The sequence below is a fragment of the Taudactylus pleione genome, unplaced genomic scaffold (assembly GCF_031769625.1).
Source record: "Taudactylus pleione unplaced genomic scaffold, aTauple2 ptg000374l, whole genome shotgun sequence".
NCBI classification, from domain to species: domain Eukaryota; kingdom Metazoa; phylum Chordata; class Amphibia; order Anura; family Myobatrachidae; genus Taudactylus; species Taudactylus pleione.
This window is the reverse complement of record NW_028284775.1, coordinates 5,615,856-5,643,707: the sequence shown is the minus strand read 5'-3', so window position 1 is coordinate 5,643,707 and position 27,852 is coordinate 5,615,856. Positions and strand designations below refer to the sequence as shown.

Genomic DNA, 27,852 nt, shown 5'->3' with positions numbered 1-27,852 from the left:
ATGCCGTGCGCATGTGCACGGCATCTATTCTTCTACTGCATACACGCCGCTCTGCAATGCAGTGCAGGGGAGTGTGTGCCCCCTCCACAGCCAGCCATCGGATGGGCATCGGAAAGCTGCATCCGATGGCTGGCAACCATCAAATTTCCTGTATTTGATGGAAAAAGTACTTCCATCGAATTGGAAACATCAATAGTTGCTAACCATCGGCTTCCGATGTCCATCCCTATGCCCAGCCTGCATCTAGTGAAGGAGCCTTCTCCCGTGAATCTCCATTTAAATGTCGGCAAGTATGGTGTGTCTGCTCCTAGGAAAATCTAGAAAAACATATTCTGTGCTAAGGGGTGTGTCTAGCACTGTATCTTCATATCATCAATTCATCAACTCACTTACCTACGACCATATTATGCCACACAATAGAACCACCAATTCACATAATGCCAAATAGAACTGGACAGTGCATTTTATATAGTAAATCTACAACTCACTGCATTGCGTTGACCTACTGACCGGCACTGATCTTTGATGGTAGGTTGTGCCTGGGGACACCCTAGACCCTATGTGCGCATGCCTATGTTTTCAACTATGTATCAGCCCATTAATGATTATTATTGTTATTATTGGCAAATTAGATTTAAATTGGGTACACATTGGACAATATATATATCACGAGCGTGCTGGCATGTTTATACCCCTGATATGTCTGTGAAGTTGTTCACAGACATATCACAACTGTTCTGCAGCACAGCAGATGGACACTATATTTGCAGATATATATTGGTGCATCTGGCTTTGTGTACGGGTCAGCCGACCGCTCGTACACTTGCTACAGGGACTGCCGGTGACTGACAGCTCAATTTGGCGGGCATCGAGTGGCTAATCGGTAAGTCTGTATAGCTTACTTGATCAGACGTTGTGTCGTTCCCCCCCATCGGCAGATCCATCGGCTAAGTGTGTACCCATCTTTAGATGACTAAAAGATTACAACATTGTCCCTGTACATTCTGAAGTCCCCTATCTCTCAAATTATAATGCAGACATATAGAAATGATCTCAATTACAATAGTTTGGTGAATTGTAAATCAGAAGGTCCAGGGGCGTATTTATAATGGGTGCAGGGTGTACCGTGCACCCATATTATCTAAAACTTACCTCTCCGAGGTCCTGCGTTGGGTCTTTCAGCGCTCCTCAAAACACTGGAAAATGGCCACTGCGGCTATTTTTCTGGCGTTTTGTGCATGCTCTGTGAGTAAATCGCCGGGAAAATAGCAACCGTGCCATATCCCCGGTGATCTGCGCATGCGCAGTAGACTCTGGACACACGGGCCCTCTCCTCTCTAAAGACTCCCCTGAGAAGGACAACACTGTGATACAGCCTTATGCATTGTCAATTTATATGGTAGCTTTTGCTCAGTTGTTTTTAACCTTCTGCATTTTTACTCCTCTGCAAACAGATTTCCAGCAGGAGGCTGCTTTGAGAAATCTCCCACAAGCTGGAGACATTCTTTGCTTAACAAAGGATAAAAGGTTACAGCTAAAGCAGATATAATTGCGTAATACTTATCACAGCAAATTTTGCCAGTATCAATCAGTGACTAAGGGGCCTATTCATCCGTATGGCCTCCGATGATGAAGTATTAAACTTGCTCTGAAGGATATTTAAGTATCCAACTCACAGCGGGGGATAGATTACACCGGAGCAATTCATCATTGCTCCGGTGCGGGGGCAGCTGCTCCAAAAAGCAGCTGTCCCTTTGGTTAGTATCGCAGCTACAGATGCAGTTGAGTTACTGACCTCCTCCCCGTCATGCCGGCTATGCATGTGTGACCTCGGGTCACGCATGTGCACAGCTGCCGGGGAGGTAGTGAGGAGGTGGTGGAGGGATCCCTCTTCGCATCCCTGGAACTCCTTCCCATAGGTAGGAGCGGGGATACTAGAACAAGAGACGTCTGAAGATGTCGCTTGTTCTCGAAAGCAAACTCCGAAAACTGATTTGCTGAATATCAGGGGTCCTTTCCGGACCCCTGATGATGAATGGCCCGGTAACTAAAATATGCGGAAATTAGCATTTCCGCATGGTTACCGGGCCATTTATTGTTTGATGAATAGACCCCTATGACATTTACAATATCAAGACACAGAGCAAGAGCTTAATTTCTGGTGGATACATAAGGCAATGATTTTCTATACTATTGCTAATAAGCTTATTCACTTCTCAGTTCACTTAAATTGGGCTTGTCTCTATGCATTAATAATTTGTAATTGTATACTATAAAATAAATCAACTAGGTCATTTATTTCATAAATTTTTCTAGTTACTGTACTTGTACCTGTGTCCTACCTGTCATTTTACTGTATCTCCCTATATCAGTGACAAACTTTGGTCAAACAGATCATGAAAGATGTGACCACTGAAGCTTGCAGCAGGTGTTGAAACCCCATAGCAATTACAGGTGACACTGGTAAGTTGCACAATGCACATTAATGGACTGTGTTTTATTGGGACACACTCAGTATCCCGGCGGCAGTGATGTCAGCGCAGATATTACCGGCTCCGCAATCACAACGCCCAGGATACCAAAGGTAGGTAGCGGGTTGGGGGGTTAGGGTGTAGGGTTAGGCACTAGGGAGAGGGTTAGGGTTAGGCACTAAGGGGTTAGGTGTAGGGTGCGGGAAGGGGGAAGTTATGATCAGGCACTAGAGGGGGAGGTTAGGGTTAGGCGCCAAAGAGGGAGGGTTAGGGTAGGGAGTGGGGGAGTGTCGGTATGCTAGTCCTGTTGGGATGCCAGTGTCAGGATTCTGACTGCCGGGATCCCGATTGCCGGCATCCCATACCGATTACGTTTTATTATATATACAAAGTGTTAGTGACTCAAACTGTAGAACATGTCTACAAAAATCAAGGCATGGTAATTTTGTCAAGATTCTCTATAGTCTTTGAGGTTTATCTTTAACACAAATAGGATGATGTTGGTCAGTGTGGCAAAACATAGAACATTTCTTGGCCGAATGTGGCATATGGCAAACATTGAAAATGTTACATAGGAATCGGTATGTTATACCGACAGACGTCAGCCCAGTGGATGAAATACTGATGCCGGAAGGCCGGCATATGTAGATCCCGACAGGGTAAGTATAAAGGCTATCCCTAACCCTCTCCCCCCCTAACCCTAACCCTCCCTTAGGGGTGCCTAACCCTAACCTCCCCCCAGGGGTGCCTAAACCTAACACCCCCTCCCCGTACCCTAAACCTAACCCTCCCAGGGGGTGCCTAACCATAACCTCCCCCCAGGGGTGCCTGACCCTAACCCCCCCCTTCTCCTAGCCTAACCCTCCTGGGGGGTATATGTAGATAAAGAAAAAGAAAAGTACTCTCCTAGGCGGGGCACTAATCTATCATCAAAAGAAATGGGTTTTACAGTAATTTAACCTAATTAAAAACCTTAGCTTTTAATGAAAATGCATAAAGATAAAAAAAATGGGTACTCATAAAACAAAACAACAGTACCACAACATACAAACATGAAGAAACAAAATATAGTACGATCCCGTACTAGACAGGCACTCATTGAGAAAGCCACAAGAGCGGCGAAACGTACGTCTGTTCTGTGTTCTGGAGGGGGTGTAGGTACATCCGAGACCCTCCAAAGCTTGTCACTCGGCTTTCAGCAGCTACAAGGTAACTTTTCCTTTTACAGGAATGGGTTGGTCTCCACTCCTCAGGCACAGTCTGTACTGCAATCGCATCAGGCAGCCCGAGGACAGAGAGCCTAACCGTTTGCCCGGTTCACTGCATCTTGTCTGGGGCTAGGCAGGGCCGTAACTAGGGTAGTGCGACCTGTGCCATGGCACAGGGCACCGCAGGGCAGGGGGCACTGTTTGAGACTGTCAATTTTCTTGTTTATTATTTTTCTCACTTGTAGCTTCCTCTTTTATCCACAGCATCTCCTGGCCTCCCCTATCTCTTCCCCATAAGGCCATGGCCCTTTTTCGGGTGCACTATCTTATGTCCCTATTTAAAAAATGGGTGGGGGGGGCGTCAATGCTCTCTCTGGCACAGGGCACCAAAAAGTCTAGATACGGCTCTGGGGCTAGGAACTGGGTTTCAGACAGCTCGCCCTTAGTTCACTGTGCTCTGCACAAACTCTGGATAGTACAGCACTATTACCCAGCTCTTTTTCCTTCCACCACCATCCTGCATCGACTTTTATGTCACTCTCATTAAGCCTCGGACTGTATACTTTCTGTCTGCAATACACAGTAACAGACAGACATCTTGTAGGACGGCTTAACAGCAGATGCCTCAATTCTCTTTCTTACTTACCTCCTTATTCATTTAGAATCTACCTCTCAATTTTGAGACTAATAACATCTATCTGCTCGGTTTTGGAGGAATGGTGTTACTTTGCTTATTTTAAGTGTGGCTTTCAATCTACTTAATCAATCTGTTTGGATCGGTTACCTTTACCCTAGTACAAACTCCATTATTGTCAGATTCGTGATTACTTATATTGCTGTAGTGACTGCTTATTACTTACTACTAAGGACTTGTTCCTATTGCATTATAAAGATTTTTTAGAATATATTTTCACCAGGGAATGGCGGTGCGACTCTCCACCAATGTTGATGATTAAATTATATGCATTTATCTATTTCATGTTTGACAATTGTTTGACTCAACATTTTGTACTTTAACTATTGAATGTGCTACCTGAAAAACATGACATATTCCTTATGATTTCCTTCTAGGATCTTCTTTTTCAGGATAACTCGATTATAGGGAAGTTTTATGTAAGTGTATTATTTCAACACTGTACAAGACCCAGTTTACCCTACCAGTACGGGATCGTACTATATTTTGTTTCTTCATGTTTGTATGTTGTGGTACTGTTGTTTTGTTATGTGAGTACCCCCTTTTTTATCTTTATGTATTTTCATTAAAAGCTAAGTTTTAATTAGGTCAAATTACTGTGAGACCCATTTCTATTGATGATGGATTAGTGCCCAGCCTAGTAGAGTACTTTTCTTTTTCTTTACCTACATATACTCCATTTACTATCATGGGCGCAGCTCTGTGAATTTATTACATTCATTGTTCTATACATACTATTTATCACAGCAGCATATCCATCATACTTTCATTATTTCTTTATATCCTTTTTGAGGAGGTCCCTGTACCAGTGTTCTAGTCGTGCTCTCTCTTCCCCACCTCCCCCTCATATACTTATACTCCTCCCAGGAGGGTGCCTAACCCTGTCCTCCCGGGAGATGCTAAACCTAACCCCCCCACGGCTATCCGCTCCTTACGCCCGGCTTAGCTACGATTCGGGAATTCGGCGTGGGGCTATTGATAGGCGTCGGTGTTTAGACGCCTATCATTAGTCCCATGCTGGTATTTCACTGTCGGGAAGCTGGCGGTTGGTATTTCGACCGCCGGCTTCCTGACTACATCCTGTAACATATATATGTGGGACTAGCAAGCTTGGACTTCTCATTCATTTTTCTAGGTGATTTTTTCTGATTAAAGATCTAAAGAAAAACAGCTTTTATTTGTGTTTATATTTAGTAATTATTCTATTCACAGCCACATTGTCACATTGCCATTGTTATAAGAGAGCTACAACATTGAATATTTATTCATTTCTTTATATGTATGAACTCAAAAGGCTGTCATGTGTTGCATAGCAGAAGTGTAAATTTGATCACAACATAACAATAGAAACAAGGATTGGAAATAGACAAAAAAGAAATAATACCAGGAGGCGCTGAGCAAGGTGCTAATGAATATTAATTATTATTATTACTAGTTACTTTTATAGCTTTCTATTAAAAATGAATAGTAATTCAATAAATGCTCTTTTGATTGAAATATCTGTTATTAGAGAAGCATCTAAAGCATGAAGCCTTACTAAATACAAAAGGGTCTATTCATCATCACTTAATTTCTGCAAAAGCAGGTGAAAATTAACATTTACATCTACTTTTGTAGAAATTAAGTATCGGGGCCATTCATTATAAAGGTAACGCTGGAGATATCTAATACCTTTCATCCTTCTGGCCTGCTGTCCCCATACACTAGTATGGAGACCAAATTCACCAAGCTCTGAAAATACACTATTTTCTAAAGCTGACTACGGAAACATTCGCTATCTACAGATGGCGTCTGCTCCCATACCCCAGCTCCTTCCATATGGGAAGGAGTCCAAAGTTGTGAAGAGGGTGCCTTCCTTCCACCGGACGTCAGGGCATTGTGCCTAAACTCGTATTAAACTATTCAAGGTCAACAAGGGTTTTGAATACCTGTAACTTCAATCATTTGCAGTTCACAATTATTCGGCCTTGTGCTTTTTTTCTGCAAATGATTGACAGTTACCTCCAATCAGATCACGGACATTGCCAATGAATCAATTCAACTTAAAAGTAAAATTAGGATTTTTTTTAATGATTTATTATTGCTAGCATCGGTCAATAGATCACATTTGCATCATATATTTACAATGATTCAACAGCAAACTATGCAAGTAAAACTGCATGGACTGGTGATAGAACCATAAAGTGGTAAAAAAAATTATGTATGTTATACTAGTACTTGAATTTTGGGTAAAACTTAACTTATCTTTTAAATTATAATAGCCTACATCAACCATTTATTACAATCTTCTTCTCCCTTGTGAAATTTATTATTACCTTATATTGACAAGTCCAAAGTGTTTGTAAGATAAACTATTTCTAACATGAAAAACAAGAATAACATTAGTCTTATATGTTGTCTAGTTCTAATTTCAGAACTACTGTATTTAAATATATTTGCTTTGGATTACATAGAAAGTCTACTTCCCATGACCTTATCTAACTGCACTATAAAAAAAGCCAGACACACACACACACACACACACACAACAGGGAAACTTGATACATGAAAATCAAGTACAGTTCTCTATTAATCTAAAGGTGGGTACACACTATACAGATATATCTGCAGATCGAGTGATCTGTAGATGATGGTTGTTCGTACACACTGAACAACCATCATCTGTGTCTGCCCGCAGGTCCCGGCGACCAGGGGGCATGTCCCGCCCCCCTCCTCGCAGCTGCCGCTGTGTGTGTACGGGCGATCTGCCGACCATCCGTACACACCTGCCGATGGACAGAGACATATCTGTCCATCGGCTGTGCAGCAGAGCCAATGCGATACGTCGCTGAACGCAGACGTTCACCGACATATTGCGGGTACACACTGCCCGACGGGCAGCAGATACGTTGGCTGATCAATTGATCTGCCAATATATCTGTCACTGTGTACCCAGCTTTAGAGATCACAGAGTTACTGTATTGATTTTTTTTTTTTATTCTGTTCTACTAGACCATGGAACACTGGGCCTGATTCAGAGCCGGACGCTATTTGTGCTTTAGAAAAAGGGGCCGGCTATTTAATTTGAGCGCTCGCTCTTTGCGGTCTATTGACGCCTCTAAGTCTGAGCGAGCGAACTAAACATGCGCTCGCTATTTTGTAAAGACGCCCTCTGGCCGCTCGCATCATACGTCATCTCCGCTATTTATTTGATTAATCGAGTACATCGAAAGGCGTCTGAACTGTTCGCAGTGCTTGTGGTTGGATTTTCCTACTGCAATCATGCGAACAGTTCAGGCTAAGAAACAACCAAGTGACATGGTCGATGACGCTGCTTTGTTAATTATGCACACCCTTGAAACGCCCGTTTTGACCATTTGGCACGCCTGCGTTCGCATCTCAACTCCCCGTTTTCAAGCACCTTCCCGTTACCACCCACAAACGCCTCATCCTGCCACTCAAATTAGCAGGCACTCGCAATTTTGCGAACACACGTTTTCCGACTGCACTGACTGGTTGGCGCATGCGCATTACGACCCATACGCATGCGCAGATGTGCGAACATCGCTCGGAGTGAACGAGCGGCCGCTTACGAGCGGCTCTGAATCAGGCCCACTGTCATAATAGCTGTAACTGGACATAGGACATATAAAGCAGAAAACTAATGTAAAAGCAGCACTTTATCATCAAGTATTTGCATTCAAAGCTTGTTAAAGAGTAAGCAAAGTACTGTCAGTTAAGGATCTGTTGTAGCTGACGTCATTCCATTATATTGTCTACATATTCAACAATGATATATTGTCTTTATTTTATTGGTGTTCTTATGGACAGCATAAGCAACACAAAAGTGCAATGTTTTATTCACATGAATCAAAGTACTTTGGTAACAATATGTATTTTCAGTATAATGCTCTTATTTATTTTATAAAGCCAGCATCTAGCGTTGCACTTGCCTTTTAATGCAGTTTAGGGAATCACAAATACTCTACATACTGAGTAATAAATAGGGTTGGTTTTGCTTTATTTTTTAAAAAAAACTATACCCAATTTGGTGCAGAGATTAAGCATTCACAAAGCCATCATGACATATGCCTATAGACAGACAACATGTGAAGCAGAGGAAAAGGGCATTCATAGCCTCAGGGTTGTTCTCTTATCTAAGGAAATGCTGCCTGCCACACTTACCAATAGATTGCAATGGTCTTACCTTTTATTAACCTCTAGGTAACATTGAGTGCCTCAAGTTATTCAGCTCTTGATAGAAACTTGCTTTATGGACAAGTGCACCACCTTTCAGTTATGATGTTCCACACAACCCACATCTGCTAAGGTTTACCACTAGATTAACTATTGCTAGTTTTGTTGCCAAGTTCATTGATGCACAAAAAGAGTTGTTGTTCCTACAGTGGTTATAAAATTATTTCACTTGCGCCTATACTATGTTATGCCATATGGTCAAGGCTATTTTTCAGCAGGAACTTAGTTAACTCATTAACTATGACACAATGTCCTGGGCCAAAATGTATTTTCAATAAGAAAAGTTTTATTTTAAAGTCCCTTTTGAGTGCCTGCTTTTGTAAATACATATATATATATATATATATATATATATATACACACACAAACTATATACAGTATATAAAATTGCTTTTATATATCTCCACTCCCAGTAGCTCCACCCACAGTTGCTGAAACTATTTAAAAAACAAATAGCTCTGTATATACAGATGTGTACTCATACATCTAGCCTCCTTGCGCGTTAAACAGCCCTTCTAATTGTGTCATGTCGTAGTGTGACTCGGTAGTGCTGAGCGTCTTTTATGCAACTTTTTAACCTTCAAATGTGTCTTATTCACACAGTGATGTGAATAGATAGCACAAGCAGCTTCTGTTGATTAAAATGATATGCAGCATGCCTATGTCATATGAGCGACTGTGGGTGTATCTGCATGCGAAACGTTACGTTATAGTGTTACAGCCGCTGACACTGTAACGTAGCGTTTCGCATTCAGATACACCCGCAGACGCACAGAGTATATAGAGATGCTGCAGCAGACATATTTGAAGGTAAAAAGTTGCACAAAAGACGCTCAGCGCTACAGAGGCACACAGAGCTCCCACGTTATGTGTAGCGCGACTTGTAGCGCATGGAGGATAGATGTACGTGGACACATCTGTAGTACTGTTGAAAGGTGACCTTGCCCACACCAGCCAGTATGTAAATCACCATCATTCATTTGCCGATATCTTTTATGTGAATGTACTTGATGTGAAAGATAAAACAATTGTACGTGATCATATAGAGACATTGCAAAATGCAGTGGGAGAAACCAGAAAGATAAATGATCTAGTAAAAGTAAAAGTTGCAGAATGGCATTTAAAAGCCAATAAGTTAAAGTAATCTAAAGGTTGACAACCTTGTAAGTTTGAAAACTGCAGCTTCCATTTAATGCTTGAGATATTTTGAAAAATATTTTAGCAGATAAAGGGGGGAATTCAATTAGCTGTGATAACACGTTGAGCCCCACACTTAACGCGGATATTACCAGCCGGAATCAGGGTTGGACTGGCCCACAGGCAGGGGCGGATTGGCCATTACTTACAGCGGGAAGATTCCCGGTGGGCCGATTGGTGTGTGGGGCCGCTTGTCACCTGTGGCCCCGCCCCCTTAGCACATCCCCACTCTCCCCAGTCACTGCTTTCTTTCTTGACAGGCAGCCCGCCGTCTACCTGTCACAGCTACTAGAGCAGTCTGCGGCTGGTATCGCGGGAAGAGAAGAGGCTCCAAGTCCTGCCCAGCTAACACAGAGCTACGCACGCCACAAACGCCGGACGATGACGTCGCGTAACTCGGAGGCAGAGCGGGTCAGCGTCCGGGACCGACATCAAAAGGTAAGGTCACATCTTCTTAATTCTGGGGGCACATCCACACGGGGGAGGAAGGCACTACACTTCCCAGGCCGTCAGCTGCCCCTGCTAGCCAGACTGTAGACATGGGAGGGACAGGGTTGGAGAAAGTCGGGGCTGGCTGGGAAACAGAACAAGAGTCACTGAGTGACTCTAATTGAAATTTGCAGGCCAGCACTGTCATCGGCACCTGCTGCAGCCACTCTGGCAGCTTGCAGGCCATTTTTTTATTGTTTATTTTGTGAGATGATATGTGTTAGGGGGAGGGGGGTTATCTATTTGAGGGGTGGGGGGTTATTTTGTTCTAGGGGAGATGATCTGTCTGAAGGGGAGGGGGGGTTATTCTGATCTAGGGTCTGATGATCTGCCTGAGGGGGAGGGGGGTTATTCTGATCTATGGGGAAATTATCTGCCTGAGGGGGATGGGGGGTTATTCCATTCTAGGGGGAGATGATCTGCCTGAGGGAGGGGGGGGGGTATTCTGATCTAGGGGGATATGATCTGTCTGAAGGGGAGGGGGGGTTATTCTGATCTAGGGGGAGATGATCTGTCTGAAGGGGCGGGGGGTTATTCTGATCTAGGGGGAGATGATCTGTCTGAAGGGGAGGGGGGGTTATTCTGATCTAGGGGGAGATGATCTGTCTGAAGGGGAGGGGGGATTATTCTGATCTAGGGGGAGATGATCTGTCTGAGGGGGGTTATTTAGTACTAAGGGGAGATGATCTATCTGGGGAGGGGGATATTATGTGCTAGGCCAGCAGGATGGTCCTGGGGAGATGCAGGAGGATGGTGCTGGGGAGCCATAGGATGATGGTATTGCGGAGACACAGAAGGATGGGGCTGGGGATGGTGCTGGAGAGCCACAGTATGATGGTATTGCGGAGACACAGAAGGATGATGCTGGGGAGACGCAGGAGGATGGTGCTGGAGAGCCACAGGATGATGGTATTGCGGAGACAATGAAAGATGGTGCTGGAGAGGTGCAGGATGATGGTGTTGCAGAGGCGTAGGGGGATAGCACCGGAAAGAAGCAGGGAGATAGGTCTGGAGAGACACATAAGGGGGGGATGGGCTGGAAACACACCAAGGTGATGGTGCCGGAGTCACACAAATAGGATGGTAGGATCACTGGTTATGTTGGAAGAAAATACTGGGGGACAGTAATCTTCAGTTAGACAACAACTCTAATGGAACCATATTACTGATAATAATAATATTAACTTCTGTTAATATGTATTATCTGGTTGTACCTCTGTTACATGATGGTGACAATGGCTTTACTACTACACAAACAGGCGGCTTCCAGACCATGTGATTTTCTACATGAATAAGGAATACAGACTCAAGACACTGCCTGTCCAGGAAGGATCAATTTCTTCAGAGGTTCCCTCATTGCAGAGAAATGATATAGGTAAGAAAATACTCATTCACATGCTGTATGTGCTTATTCACTGGAGAGAGTGACTGTGGGCATCCCCATCAGCTCCACGAGCGGTGGGCATGCCCCCAGCATGATGGAATGGGGTTGTCAATTGCGGGCATGGCATTTCACATTAGACCACACCCCTTGTAGCAAGGCCACGCCGCTTTTATGCTTTTTCCAGGGCCTCTTTAAATTCCCAATCCGCCCCTGCCCACAGGAGAAATCCCCGGTGGGCCCCACCTCCTCTTCTAATGTCAGGTTTCAAACAGTTCAAACAGTGCACTTGAATTATACATTGTTACTCCATAAACAATGATTTTACCGTAGTTTTGGTAAAATTTCCTAGAGCTTTATATGGCTTTACTAAAAGCAAATAGCCACGTACATACTGACTTTTTCAAAACTTCCCCAAAAAACTAAAAGATAAATCATCGGACATGTTACATCATCAATTTCTGTCTGGTGGATTACAAAATAGGACAATCAAGTAAAGGGTGACTTACAGAACTGCTATGTACTTCTGAAAAGAAGATAGGTGCACCTTGTGCAAAAAACTCAATAGGGAATAGTTTTTTTCAAAGCAAATATGTTCAATTGACAATAAACAATGAATAATAAATATCACCACCTGATACAAGATTCCTGAATTGGTCTTAGCAAAGTAGATAATATGAATAAAAATTATAAATAAATAAGAATTATAAATAAATAAGAGTAAGTCCAATGTCACCATCAATAATTAATTGGTCCAATTTAAAAAAGTTTCTCCATGATAATATGGTAAACGTCTTCCTTCTATAGTACACTGGTCTGCCCAAAGTCACAAAAGCCACTCTGTTTCCTCTTCAAACACACTAGGGTACCTCTTGTTCCTCAAATATAAAAACAAGGGAAAATCGCAATAGTGTGATAAAGTAATTTTATTTAGAGTGACAATTAAAAGTGATTATGAGGCTGCGTACCAGACAAAAGGGTGTATAAAAACACCATCAAGCATTTGTAGAAATAACTGGGTACCTCCTGGGATCAAGAATCCACCCACTGTGCTTTTTGGTCTGGATCAGCTCCTCCTCAACCATCCACCAACGCGTTTCAGCTTGAAGAAAGCCTTTATCAAGGTGTACTGGGCTAGACCAAATGCTCCTGTTTATATCCCTCCTCCTATCAATTCATTGGTCGACACTGTACCACATGTGGTTAATAGGGGTAAATCTTAATCCTTACAGCAATACAATTTACATAGTGTTTGGTATATAGCAAGTACCAAAAATAACCTTTGTGTTCCCCCATAAGTTGATATTAATGGACAATAAATGCCATCCTTATTCTTTATGATCGCGTGCGTTCCACCGCGATGTGCGCGTGGAACGCACAGACTTACGGGTATTGATAATAAACTTAATCAAAATGATTTTAATATCCAGCTTTTATTCAATTATAGCAAATCAGAAATAATTTTTTTAGATCTTATTATATATATTAAGGAGAATAATATACATACAAAAAATTATAATAAACCTACAGACAGCAATGCATACATTAACATGAGGAGTAATCATCATCCAGTATGGTTAAAAAATATACCGAAAGGCCAAATCAGGCGAGTTAGACGAAACTGTACCGAAAGGGAAGTTTTCTCTGAACAAGTAGAGATTCTACAAAAGAAATTTGTGGCCAAAGCAAAATAAAGTGCAAAAGGGTGTTTTCACATTATGTTAGTATCACCTAAAGCTACTACAGGGCAACTGGAATAGAATTCGTAAAATTCTACTCCAAGCCCTAATTATCACTTATTTTTAGTAATCAGATCGCATTTCCCATAATTGTAATGGGAAATGTGATATGGCCAAAGTTACTAAAAATAGTGAAAAAATACCGGGGAAAGCCCTGTGATAATAACGCCACCTGGAGGTCTCCCCCGGTTACTGGACTCCTGCTCTGCTCTAACATGCAGAGCAGAGCCTGGAGCTGGCCCCAGTGATCAGCTGTGTGGTCTAAACAGACCACACGCTGATACACTGTAAAAAAAAGAAAAAAATTGTAAAAAAACAAAACTTACCTGAGTCCAGGGATCGGAGATCTGGGCTCCCGTGATGTCCTCCCTCCGGTCAGCTTGTTTCCCAGCCTGCACTGGTGCCCGGTCGTCACCTGACCGAGTCCCAGTGCAGTATGGGCTGTCAGCTGACTGGACCCACGGAGGACATCACTGGAGCACCAATGACTGCAGGTAAGTGTAATTAAGGGTGGGGAGGTCGCGGGGGGAATGGGGGGTTGCAGGAGGCGGGGCTTAGCACCAGGGGCAGGGCTTATCGACAGTCGCAAAAAATACCGTGATATGTGTGCGAAGGGGATTCACAGGGACAGAGCTTTATCGCAAGCTCTATCCCTGCAAGGGATTTGTAGTAAATCACTGTGATATTGCCGGAAATCGCAATGAGAATTCAGTCAGTAATATCACACTACAATCTGCATTACAAATGCAGATTGTAGTAAATAGAACCATAAGTACCTACAGAACTGCTATGTAAATCTGCAATTCACAACATATATAGAGTGTATATATATATATATATATATATATATATATATATAGCCACTCAAAAAACTCTCATGATTTAAACTCTCATCCAGATGTTTTCGCATTTTGAAAATACAACTCGATGTAGTAGTGTGAGAGGTTATTGTTAAACTCTCACATTTTCTAAACTCTCGCCCTATTACATTTGGCCCATATAATGAGAATATTGAAAAGATTAAGTATTATCGTGGTACTGCTTCAACCTTTGGCAAAAGCCGGTAGGATGTTTGGCTTTATAAGTAGATGTATAGCTCACACAAAGTGTCAGGTGTACTCCCTTTTTCCTCTTTATAGCCTTTAAGAGCTGAACATATGTACAGCTTAGAGGAGAGAAGGGAATAGCAGTGTAATGACTGTCACATTTTTAAATATCAAAAGTATTAAGTGTTCAGGAAGGCAGAATTTTTAATAATAAGAGGATTTCTAAACTAATAAGATAGACTTTGAAATTAGAGGGAGGAAGACTAAAGCCAAGGAAGACATTTTATAATAGAAAGGGTGATATAATTATATAATTCATGGGGGGCGATTCAAATGTTTTTTAGGTCGTGATAATTAATGAGAGCCCAGTTTTGCTATTCAATTGTTCTGGGCGCTCATTAATTATTGCCCTCTTCACCGCCTATGAGACGAGGTTTAGCCTTGTAAAACAGCTAAACCCGTCTAAAATTCTGGTTAGGGCGCGCTAACTTCGGTTAGTGCGCCACAGTGGCAAACGCAGGATTTCTAGAGGGGGGTTTCCAAATGCTTGACTTTAGAGCGAGTGTGCCCAGTCCATGAAGAGGGCATAATTAGCACTTAACCAGCTTTAATATGTGTCATACATAGTGTATAGCGTGTCATGATAATTCCAGCATATACAGGACCAGTGATCACAGTAAGCCATTATATATGAGCTGAATGTTTTTATTTCAGATGTGGGCTCCATTCCAGAGCATTGGAGCAAGTCCGGGAGTCTGGGGGAGCAGCAGAAGAACCCAGCACTACCCTGGGCATTTATGTATATATTAGCCTCGTTATGCACTGGATAGTGTATTATTATATGGTATGAATAATTAACCATATTGATGGTCTATAGCAGTGCACCCCTAACAGTGCATGTTTTCCAGATCTCCTAGTTGGTGCACAGATGTATGTTAAAAGATCCACAGGCTGGTGTTAATTATTTAATTTGTGATACTGAGAAGCACATGCAGCACTAGTAAAATTCTATATTACTATTTCTATTGTGGTCATGGTGTGGGCTGAGGAGGGGGGTTTCCAGGCAACCGGAAACCACCCCTGCGTTTGCCTATGCTAACTAGGGGGTTTCTCACAGATTTCTGCTTGCACCCTTCTGAGTGTGTGCAGAAATACCGGCGCCGGCGGCTATCGCGCCCTGACACTATCGCGCCTTGACAGAGCAACAACTGAATTGCTCTGTCGGGCGTCTTAAAAAAAAAAGCCGCCGGCAAAACATTTTAATCGCCCCCATGGAATAGACTTTCAGGAGTTGTGATGGGACTCAAAGTACAAACCAAATCTCCCACCCCCTCCACAAAAAAAAATACACATAAAAGAGACAATTTACCTTTAGAGTCTTCTCTATCATCCAACTCTATTTTTCTATATGTTTCTAAGGCAATTACTAACCTGTTGTATAGATGGTTCTTGATGTAATATTAAGTCAGAATATAGTTATGAAGGTAGCAGGCATACTTTCTTCATTCTCCCAGTGAATAGACTGTGGCACCTTGCTCATGAGACATTATCACCACTTTAAATGCTCCTGTAGACTGCTCACAGTAAAATCCAGCAGTCAGGGTTAAAGATTGGGAAGGTGCAAATCTTATGAAATGCCCAAGATCTTTTAGTAAATACAAATCTGAGAAATCAAAGTGTGCTACAGTTAGTTTACACTACCTATCAGCAGGGTTAATTTATTAACACTGCAACTAGGAGCTAAATTAGCACTTAATCACAGCAACCAATCAGATACTCAGGGCCATACTGATCGACTTTTTTTTCACCTCTGCCGGAGAGGAATTTCAAGTGGGCCACAGTATAATTAATTTTTATTTATCTGTCATGTTTTTTGCTGGGACATTAGGCTATGTGTATGTAATTCACCATAAGAAGTTTAGATGCGACAATAGTCTACTAATGATTATTAATAAATGGTTATTATAGATACTTGATGTTTTTCTGTAATTGTATTAGGAAATATCGCATGTGTTCCTCTTAGGTTAAGATCCTTTGGTTATATATGGGATCATTTTATAAGGAGTTAAAACTAATTAATCAATTATCCAATGCTTAGAAGTCTGCTGCTATTTGCACAGCAGAATTGTAAAGGGAGAACATTCTGGCTTGAAAAAGGCTACAGTGTAGCCGAAACGCGTTGCTAGTTCTACTGAATTATTTCCTGGATACCATTTCTACATGATCACATTTGCCTTTCATGTGTTATTCTGCTGACCGCTACATTCACTGGAGTGAGATTTCACCTGTAGAGGCTGCTGCTGTGACGGAGACGGACTCTGACTGCAGAACCAACACACGTGGTCTTCCCTCCCTGCTAGCTAACCACCTGATTGTGTCCTGTTCTCATACAGCCGGAGACAGGAGCCGCCTGTCGGTGGTCTTTCCCCAGCCACTACGTCCGACACACAGGCACGGAATTTAGCCTACTCGTGGAGCTGCCTCACATGCGGTCTGACAGCCCAACAGCCTCACTCGCTCATCCGCTGGTTGGAACGGAGACAGGAGTCCCCTACATCTGCTAATTTCTTTGTGGTTCCAACATCCTCCAGTTCCCATTTGAACCCATTGGCAGGTACTTTGCCCGCTCAATTATACATCTCATATCTACAGGAATGCACCTTTAGATCCACAGGGGTTTATATTTATACCGGATTTCTGGAAAATTACCCTTGAATGTGGATCTATGTCTCTACAATTGCTTTAACATTAGTATGCCAAACCTCCTCATTAGGAACATTTTCTATCCATAGTGGTTTTCTCCTTTCCTTTTACAGGCAATAGTGTGTATCTATATGTACTATTCTACAGAATCTTTATTGGTTTTGTTTCCAGGAATAACCATTGATACAATATTTGTATTATTCATCTTGTTTCATTGTAGTTTATGTGTAGCTCAGGAGCCTGATCAACTCCCTAATCTACAGTCAGTGTTTGGACTTGTCATTTTTATCATGTCTCAATTTAGATATACTATATGAGATGATTTTATATGTTATGCTTACGGTGAAATAAATAACCTTTTTACTAATATACCATTGCTTGTGTCCCAGCTTAAATAATAGAGCGCAGTGTATTCCAATTGGGCCACAGTATTCGCTTCTTTAGGCCCTGCCCCTTCATGGGTGGGTAGGGGGATCCAAACATTTGTGCATATTTAAATAGGGGATGGGGCCAAGTGGCGTGAGTATCAAAATCGCTTCATTAGGCTCCGCCCCCTATGCAAGGACCTCGGATTGCCAGTAAAATCCTCCCTGTTTCTGCCCACTTCACTAGGAAGTGGGCGTGATGTGGGAGAAGTGCCTACTGTTCTAGAGGTGCTGGGAGCTATCCTAAAAAATCGGGAGCCTCCTGCAGGTCCCGGGAGAGCATACAAGTATGCTCAGGGCTGATGTAGAGTTAGGAGCAATTATTCCTCAGAATGCAGGCACTATTTGTGTTCACTAATAAAGATGCAAGTGTGTGTACATGCAATGCTGCAACTTCAGTATTGCAGATCGACATTAGTAGCATATGCATTCGGCTTACAACAACCATATGTCCCATACACTCATATGCCCATGTTTATAGATGGCAGATGGCTTTTAGAAATAGGCAGTTGCTATTAGGCATCAATAACATTTCTAACAGAAACAACTTTTAGGGGCAGATAGCAGGGGTGCTTACTGTGGGATTGTAGCTATACCCGTGGCTATACAATTACAGCCTTCCTGAGGTGCAAACAGAAATCTGCGGAAAAGTAGGGCTTTCTGCCCTTACCGCGGCCGCCGTAAGTGCGTTAATCCCACAGCTCCATGCACTTAACACAGAAGCTGTGGGTTAGCGTGCATTAGGCGCTGGCTTACTGCGTGAGGAAATGAGTTTATAAATCGACTAGCTCCAGGCGTTAAAGCTAGAGGCAATAAGCCTGCACTAAGCACCACAGCTAATGGAATCTGCCCCTCAGTTATGTGAAGGAAATTACTATAATACACAAACGAAAGCATAGTCTATGCTATACTCTGTTAACAATTGGACAAACATGTCTATATTGTATGGCCAATCTTAAGATGCATCTCCCTCCCTTCGTCCCATCACTGTGGGCTCAGGCTGGTGTTAGTGCCAGAATCAGACAAATCTGCATACGCGCATATGCGCGCACCCAATTTCCTAGGCTCACGTACAGCGATTTCTGGCACAGTACACATGCCTGGCGCAGTACACATTCTGCACACCTGCTTGTCTGCATTGTTTAACTAGCAATTCACAGATAAAACTTAATTGCTGATTGGTTGCTGTAGTTCAGTGAATGTTTTGTAGCTAAATATAGTGATGGTAAATTAACCTTATTGTCTGGAAATAGGAATATGTTCATCATGCTAATAAAATACAAATATTACTCTCTTTTTGGCACAGTCAGATAGTTGCTGATTTTGTCCAGAAAGGAAACAGGTTAAACCAGTTTATAATCATCATGTATAATGTTATAAGTTTAAGCACTAACCTTGTTGGGATCTTGACTCGGAGATACCTGTCCACAGCAATGGCTAGTAAAGCAAGGATGGAACTCTGTGTCAGAATTAGCATGATACAGGCCACCATAAGGCAGCTGTAAAACTCAGTCTCCAGTCCAATGCTGATTATAATGGCCAAAGGAATAACCAGTGCTCCTACTGCAATATCAGCCACAGCAAGTGATACGATAAAGAAGAAAGTGGTGTCTCGAAGTGCTTGGTTCACAATCACTGCCCAAATCACCAGTATATTTCCAAGCACCGAAACCAAGGCTATCAGGACTTCGATGACAATGTAGACAGCTAGCGAGACTGAGGTGCCCATGCTGCTTCAGTACAGAGAAGGAACATTAATCCTGAACCTGGGAATGAGAATATCATGTTAAGCTACCATAAATCACAGGAACTGTCATTTCCATGAAACTTTGCAGTGTTGAAAAAGAGCTGTCATATGAGAAATATAGAAATGTTCATTGTAAATATGGCTCCAATGTGTCTCATTCGTCCCAGGATGTCTTGATTTTCCTTGCAGCAACTGTGTAACCCAGCACATTTACTACCCTGGACTTTATACTCCCCATATGCCTAGATTAGCATATGATAGCATAACATAATGATAATAGCTTTCTATAGTTGTTTTATGGTGTCTGATTTTTTCTAAGTTTAGGTAGCTTTTTATGGCAAAATATTGTTTAGTTCACTTTCCTGCCCCAATAATCTGTTTAAAGTTATTAAATTGTAGCAGATGTTGGCTGTATCTTAAACATGATCCATATTTGATAGTAAATGTAATATGTTCATACAGCCTAGGCCACATCTGTCCAGGTTTTTCACATATATCCGTTATAGTCTATTATAATTGACAGCATTTGAATATGATTGTAAATGGACAGGTGCATATGAGCACTTGACACAAGCTATGCTATACATCAAAGGTAGGCAACCTGTGGCACTCCAGCTGCTGTGGAACTACACATCAAAGCATATCCTAGCAAAGTTTTGCTATTAAAGGATGCTAAACCTGTGGCAGGGCATGCTGGGATGTGTAGTTCCACAGCAGCTGATGTGCCACGAGTTGCCTACCGTACACGCGCATTATGTGGACCTTATGGTACTGCACACCACATAATAACATGCTTTCTGGAAAAGTTTAGAATGTCATTTTATATATTATAATATTATAAGTAACTTAAAGGAAATGTAAACATAGTATCATAGAACGTACAAAGTGCAGATAATGAGCACGGTTTACAATATAAACACAAATAGGACCTGATTCTGACTCAGATACATGAGTGATACCAGATGCGTCTCCCATTTTTGAGCCAACTACATACGTGTCTGAATAACAGAACATGTTGTGCGCATGTGCCAGACAGTACGTGCCACATCCTGTACAAACAGAGACTAGCATGAAGTATGGATGGTTGCGGTTGCTATAACAATGAATGGGATAGGCTTGCACTTTCAGACACAGATTTGTGACTTAGGGCCTGATCATTAAGGATAGCCATTGCGATCGCAGCTCCGTAATAGTACGCAGGTCTGCTGCGAAAATATGCTAATAAATGCAATCACAATGCTGTCGCACTGCCAGCATAGAGATGTCCACTGCCTCCCACTACCGCTATCTCACATCCGTAATACCTTGCACACCTCCATAAACATCAGTAACATCGAGTACCATCGGCCCCTCATGCAGAATTACAGCAGCCCTGACCTTACTTAGAAATTGCTAACTTCGTTGCATGCAGTGAGTACTCCAACTGAATATGCAATCGCAATGGCTAATTAATGCACGCCCATGCAACGGCGTTCAAACAGTCAGGCACGCCTGCGTTTCTCCAGCCACCCCTCCCCCCATCACCACCCCAAACACTCGCTGTCTGTCAATCACTCTGCGATGGCTCTGCGTAGTCTCTGTGATCGCACTGCGATCTCAGTGGTGCCTTTGCGCACGTGTATATCGCCCATCTGTGTACGCTTTAGCAATAGTGATCCGTAATGAATCAGGCCCTTAGTTCGCACGATTGTTGCATTAACATATGAAAGGGAGTAAAAAGCCAAAGCCATAGAGAAAATCAGCCGCTGAATGTGCGACGCAGAATCAGACCCATAAAGTGTACTGTGTTAGAGAATAGTGACTGAGGGCCTGATTCAGAGATGGACGCTAACGTAATTTTCTCGCAGATCAAGCGATTGTTTGCCATTGCGCATGTGCATGCACCGCACTGTGCGTGCGCTGCGGTCGCAATGCGATCACACACGCACAGAGGAATCCATCGCCAAGTGAGTGACAGACTGCTGGCATTTGGGGGTGGTAATGGGGAGTGGTCACTAATACGCAGGCGCGTCTGTCCGTTGAAACGCCGTTACATGGGCGTGCATAAATTAGCCACTGCAATTGCATACGCAGCTCTGCGTGCCAGAAAAGCTCTAATGGGTGCGGCAGGTCAGACCTGTCGCAAAGGTAAGATGGCCACCGATGTACTTCGATGTTACCGATGTTTAAGTAGGTATGCATCATCGCACACAGGTGAGAAGGCAGCAGTGGGTGTCTTAATGCTCAGGTGATCTTTGCTGACATTTGCATATTTTTGCAACGGTGTTCCGTATGAATACACATTTGTGATCGTATTAACGTCCGTCTCTGAATCAGGCCCTTTGTAAGGTACAAATATTCAAAACAGTGCAATTTCCTTGGAAATTAGGCATAGATGGCAATTATATAGCCTCCTGAAGCTGACATAGAAGATGGGGTCCTTAAAAAGTTGAAGTATCACATAGTATACGATGTGTGCAATCAGGGCCGTAGCTAGGGTAGTGCGGCCGAAGCCATCGCACAGGGCACCACAGGTCAGGGGGCGCTATTTGGGCCTGTCAGTTGTCCTGTTTATTATCAGTCTCACTTGTAGCTTCCTCTAATTTCATCCCCAGCATCTCCAAAAAGTCTAGCTATGGCTCTATGTGTAATGCCAGCTGGACTGCCTGTGGCTCAGCCTCTGTGTAATGCTAATTATGAAATACACAAACAACAGTGTTTGAAGCTGCTCTTTTGTATGTTATCTCTGTGCTACACAGCTAGGCTAACACTTTTTAATTATCACTAATATTTATGGCCCCTGCCTTCCCTGGTACTGATAAAGGAAAACATTTTTCAATAAACAATTTTAAGTAGTGAAAAATTATATATGATTGAGTTTTGTATTCAGGACTAACTGTACCAACATTGATATCTATTTGCGGTCTATAAGAAAATACTGAACATTACTCAAAAAAGAATCGACTCCATAACAATCCAATAAAAATAATTAACATAATAGATATTTTCTAATTAAATAGAATGCAAAGTTAAATTACAGTGAGTACTTTTCGGACAACAGAGAAACTGAAAAGAAAAGTTAAGGGGAATAAGTATTTCTAGAAAAGGGAAGGATGATATTAATTATTGATGAGGTGTAATGAAAAGGAGAGTAGTTCTAAAGTTCAATATTGAGGTATGGAAGGGGTATAATCAATGATCAAGAAGATCTATAGAATATGGGGCTGGGGAGGATTTAACAGGGATGTAGAAGGGAAATGCACAATCTGGACAATCTCAAAGTAAACAAGCAATAAATTAAGAGTGTTATTGCAAGGCGTATGAGTGTGTCAATCAAACACCCAACAAGGACTCCAAAGGCTGCCAGTGAGGTAGTTTTATATACCCAACAGAACCTAAGCAACCACTACTTTAGAAATGCATACTCTATTAGTTCACACTCCAATGTGTCTGTAAATGATTTACAGACATCTATACATAAATATAATTCTATATCCATAACACTGATACATTTGCCAAGGTTTGGTGCGCAAACCACTGGTGTTAATGCATAATCTTTAATGCTCAAGATTTAGTAGTTCCAGTCTGCCATTAGACACTAATTACTTGTAAGAATTTAAACACATTAGCAAATTTATTTCAATATAGGAATATGTTCTTCCTGTTTAGCATTTGCTAAAAATGGTATATGCTGTAGAACATTTGACATTTTGACAAATTGAAAGCTGTATGCAGGGGCTATGCTCTGACCAAACATAATTTAGTCTAAGTAATCCTGAATATACGTCTGTTTCAAAAGGAATTGCTTGCAGGAAATTATCCGTAAATGAAGTATTCTTATTTTTTTCCCGGTTTAATTGTTAAACATAAAATCATGAAAAGGACTTCAGTTAATTCAAAAGTGACTTACAATACATATATATTATGTGAATTGAATCTGGTACAAATGAGATAATAAATATTAAACTCTTGTAAAGTCAGTATGGGCCAGCTATATTCCTATTGAAAAGATATATATATTAAACAATAACCTTTTTTTGAAATGCTGGAAGCAACTGATGCATGCTAATCACATATATGAATAATTAAACAGTAGGCACACAAATAAGTAAGCAGGATAACTAAAATTACAACAATATATAATTAATGCAAATAGGTCAAACTGGATTGATAAAGTCTCAGTGGGGGTGATATGCTGTTTAAAAAATGGAATACATGTAATATTAATCCGAATGTTGTTTGGGAGCAGTCTGTCTTATTTGCTGTGGATATATATATATATATATATATATATATACAGCATATGTGTGTGTATATATATATATATATATATATATATATATCTATATCAGTTATGGTATGGGGGCATTCCAGGGCACATCCAAACAGACTACATTGCAGCCCGGTCAATTAATTGAGATATCAGGCAGCCCAGTGCATGTACAGTTTCTATACAGGTTGCGGTGACGTCACAGACTCCATCTAATCTATATGAGCTGCAGAAAGGATACGAGTTATCTCTTGTTCTCAGCCGCTGCCACCTCGCTCTGTGCTGTCACTGACTACATTATCTCCTATTTCCCACATCTGCCCTGTGTAGAGCAGCAGGGGCCATGGTGCCTCCCGTAGTACACTCTGCAATTCACCCATTGTGTGTGTCCATATACATATACACCACAGTACAGTACCTGCATGAAACCCCCCTTACTCCAGCAAAGGCTCATGTTTCATACACTACCCCTGAGGAATGTACATAATAGATATGTCTTCACGTAACTATCCTTCTGGCTTAAAATATTTTGGTTAGAGCAGTGAGAAATGAGACACGATTTGTCCTATAGAACTCTATTAGATTGTGATATACAACACACCTCGTGATAGGGTATCACAAAAATCCATGTGTGTGTCCGGAAAGAAGATAAGTAAATGAGGACACATCTGTATATTAAAGACAATACAGTATTCATAGGTCAACAAGAGGAGGCTCGGTGAGATCACGTAGGGTGCTAGACATTAACCCAGTACATGCATTACGATTTATCAATGGAACTTGCCCGGTTACACTGTGCGTGTGTGCAGCACAACTTCCCAGCACGAAGTGTAGCAGTAACGTGGTACATTGTGACAAGTAACCAGGAATGTGTCTGAGCACAGAGCTCCTATGAGTATGACATGTGCGGTGCCTCCTCTGTCATAATCTATAGTTTATATGAAATAGGGCCATGCTTATGTATGGGGCACAGCTGCTTTGGCGAAAGAGATAAGAACACTTGCCATCCTAAGGTGTGCAAATTGCATTGTAATGTATCTATATGCAGCGTGTTCTGCAATCAGTGCATATAGTGATTTGAGAGCTTCATTATACATGGGTTAAATACCTTACATAAATAAAATGTATAAGCAAATAATAATTCAGTAGATACTTACCATGTCTCTGTGGCAATCCAGTTCTGCATCTTCAATATCTGGCATATACTGCATTATTTCCTGTGCAGAGCATCACCCCTATTGTCCTTGAAGAAGTCCTGCAATGCCTCCCTGCGCTACAGTCCCAGTACACTGCAGTGTAGGGTGTCATCCAAAATGCACACATTCCTCTCTCCTGGATGCACCTCTGCTTACTCTGCTTTTGCTGCTTTTACCAGTTCCCAACAGTGTTGCAATCAATCAGTAATCACATGATTCTCGGTGCTAGTCTCTAGGGATCTGCTTAAAGGGATAGTGCCCAACTAGATCGGGGGCTTTAACCTGCATAAACAAAGAAGGAGTGGGTATTCATATCACTAACATGATTTCATCCTATCCTCTATTAACCCTTTGCCATGCTGTGTATTTCAGTAAGCCAAAATCAATGATCTCATTCAGAGCTGTATACATTACACCGTTTGATAGCTTGACACTTGTAACGAAATAGAACTCCAAGTGAACACTGGTAGTGACCATAAATCTATTTTACTGCATTCTGTTTATGAGAATTGAATACTGTAGCAATATGATAATCTAAATATATTGCTTGAGAATTAATTTTGCCTAAGAATCCTATTCCTAAGCCAAAGTAATGATTGTACCACAGTCCAATCGTTATAATGCAGAATTGTTTGTTTATCTGTTATTCTATTGTTTATTGTGCATTTGTTCTGGATTTATTTGCACCTGTACATTAATTAAGTAACTTGCACTAGTTTGAATTTGATTGCTTATAGCATTTCTGCCATCTAACAGCAGAGGGGTTAAATGTTAACTCATAAAATATACGGTACATTAAGGTGGGAAAGAAGGTGGGTGCTAGGTACTGAAATTCGGAGATGAAATTTGTCAGAGACACTTCATTGTGAGATAAAAGCTGAAGGCTCAGAAGTGAACATCAGGCTTAGGAAAAATTGTAATCAATTCCTGCTGTCCTGAAATATTAGAAGGTGCTTGGAATGATAATATTGCCTGCGAGAAAGGGATAGCTACAAGTCTTCTAAAGAATTTATTAATATTGTTTGATAAAGAATGTAACATTTCCAGCTTGTCAAAAAATGGGAGAATCCATGGTTTATTGGTGCGTACACACGGGACGATCGACAACTATAACGATATCGTTGTTCAATCTCCCGGATGTGCTGGACGATCGATATCAATCTTCCAGCACACTACCAACTCACCAACGATTATAGCGATCCACGATATAGTAACCTGGTCGATATCGACCAGGTTGGCCTGCATGCATGAGCGATGGTTGATATTGATATCGACCATACATGCCCGCACATTGCAGGTCGTTGGGCAGCGAAAAATGTACGATATGAACGATAACGATATGATCGATATCGTTATCGTTCATATCATCCATTTTAATCGTACCGTGTGTACGCACCTTTTGGGCTTGCATTCTCCAAAGCTACATGAGATGGATTCAGTCTATACTATACTAATCTGTTGAATGAAACTTAATAAATAACAGTTTAATTGTATACATAGTATTATTATTTTTTTTATTATTATTATTATTATTATTATTATTATTATTATCATCATCATTTATTTATTTATATGGCGACACAAGTGTTCTGCAGCGCCTTACAAAGTACATAGGCAAATAGGTTGACTTATACCCCTTTTCCACCTAAATTCCGGGTCTGACCCAGAGTTGGAACAAAGTTCCTATCCGGATCAGACCCGGAATTTTGCCGGCGCTGACTCAGGATATTCCCGAGTCAGCGCCGCTCACACCGCAGTCGGGTCTGCATGGACCCGGCTTTTGCGGAGTGAAAGTGGATGCTTGGAGATGACGTCATCTCCAAGCGCCACTGAAGCCGGACCAATCGGCCGGCTAGCAGCGCACTCCAGGTCTTCGTGACCTGGAGTGCGCTGTTCCCATAGCAGGGTTTCACGGGCTATGCCCGTGTTAAGACCTGCTAGTTACCTGGATTGGATTGCCGGGTCACTCGACCCGGCGATCCAACCCTCTGCCCTTTTACACCAGGGAGCTGCCCGGGTTAACCCTTCAAAAACCCGGGTTTTAGCTCCGGTGTAAAACTGGTATTACAGTGACTAACATCCCTTTTACACCAAAATCCCGGGTCCGACCCTGGAATTTGAACACTGGTCAATCCCGGGTCGAACTCGGCTTCAGACCCCGTTTACACTGCAACTTGACCTGGGTTATTCCCGGGTTTGCCCCGTTCACACTGAACCCGGGTAATCCCTGCTTTTCTCTATAGAAGTCATTAAAAATGGTCTTTTTTAAGGTCTGACAAAGATAGTCACAAAAGGCAACAAAAGAGAGGGGTGGGGACTGATTACAGCATTGCTACAGGCTGCAGTTCTGGCTATGGCAGGCTGTGTATCAGCCTGCTTTTGTGGCTGCTGGTCAGGCTGTGGTGCAGGCTGCAGTTCTGGCTATGGCAGGCTGTGTGCCTGCCTGCTTTTGTGGCTGCTGGTCAGGCTGCTGTGGTGCAGGAGGTTAGGCAGGCAAGCTATGGCTTCATGTGCATCTCTCTGCAGGGCACTGACAAATTACATCATCTGCCGGTGCTCTAGAAGCTCCAATCAGCGTCTTTCAGAGCTAGCCGGGTCAAATAAGCAGGGTAGCACCCGTTCACACTGCTGCATGTGTTCAACCCTGCTCTCAACCCGAGTAAGATTCCCAGGTAAATCAACCCGGAAATTTTTGTGGGAGCCGTTCACACAGAGCATCGACCCGGGTCGACCCGGCAATAACCCGGGTTATTCGATTGGTGTAAAAGGGGTATTACAGTACAATACAATACAGGACATGGATAATATATATTGCTACATTCGCGACCATAACACCCAGATAAGCAACAGAGCAAAGCAACCAAGTGTTAGGTGCCCTAGTGGGGAGTAAGAAGTAGATGAAAGTAGAGTTAGGAGAAGCACAAGAGGGTAGAGGGCCCTGCTCATAGGAGCTTACATTCTAAAGACTTGGATAACACCAGGTAAGATATATTTTGTACATTAAACTACATAGTGTAATTTAATATATACTAACAGGTATGTGAGATAAGTTTACTTTAAGGGTTATGCCG

At 42.1% G+C, this 27,852-nt stretch overlaps 1 protein-coding gene across 1 annotated transcript in view; it reads right to left on the bottom strand.

The window, feature by feature from the left end:
• Nucleotides 1-24,993, bottom strand: part of ADORA1 (adenosine A1 receptor) — a 114,403-nt gene extending 89,410 nt beyond the window's left edge. Inside the window, exons 1-2 of the mRNA XM_088444926.1 lie at nt 24,743-24,993; nt 18,984-19,355 (exon numbers count right to left, since the gene is read on the bottom strand). Of these exons, the coding sequence (XP_088301052.1) occupies nt 18,984-19,318 (335 nt within the window). The 5' untranslated portion in view covers nt 19,319-19,355; nt 24,743-24,993. The remainder of the gene's footprint in view (nt 1-18,983; nt 19,356-24,742) is intronic.
• Nucleotides 24,994-27,852: the final 2,859 nt, after the last annotated feature.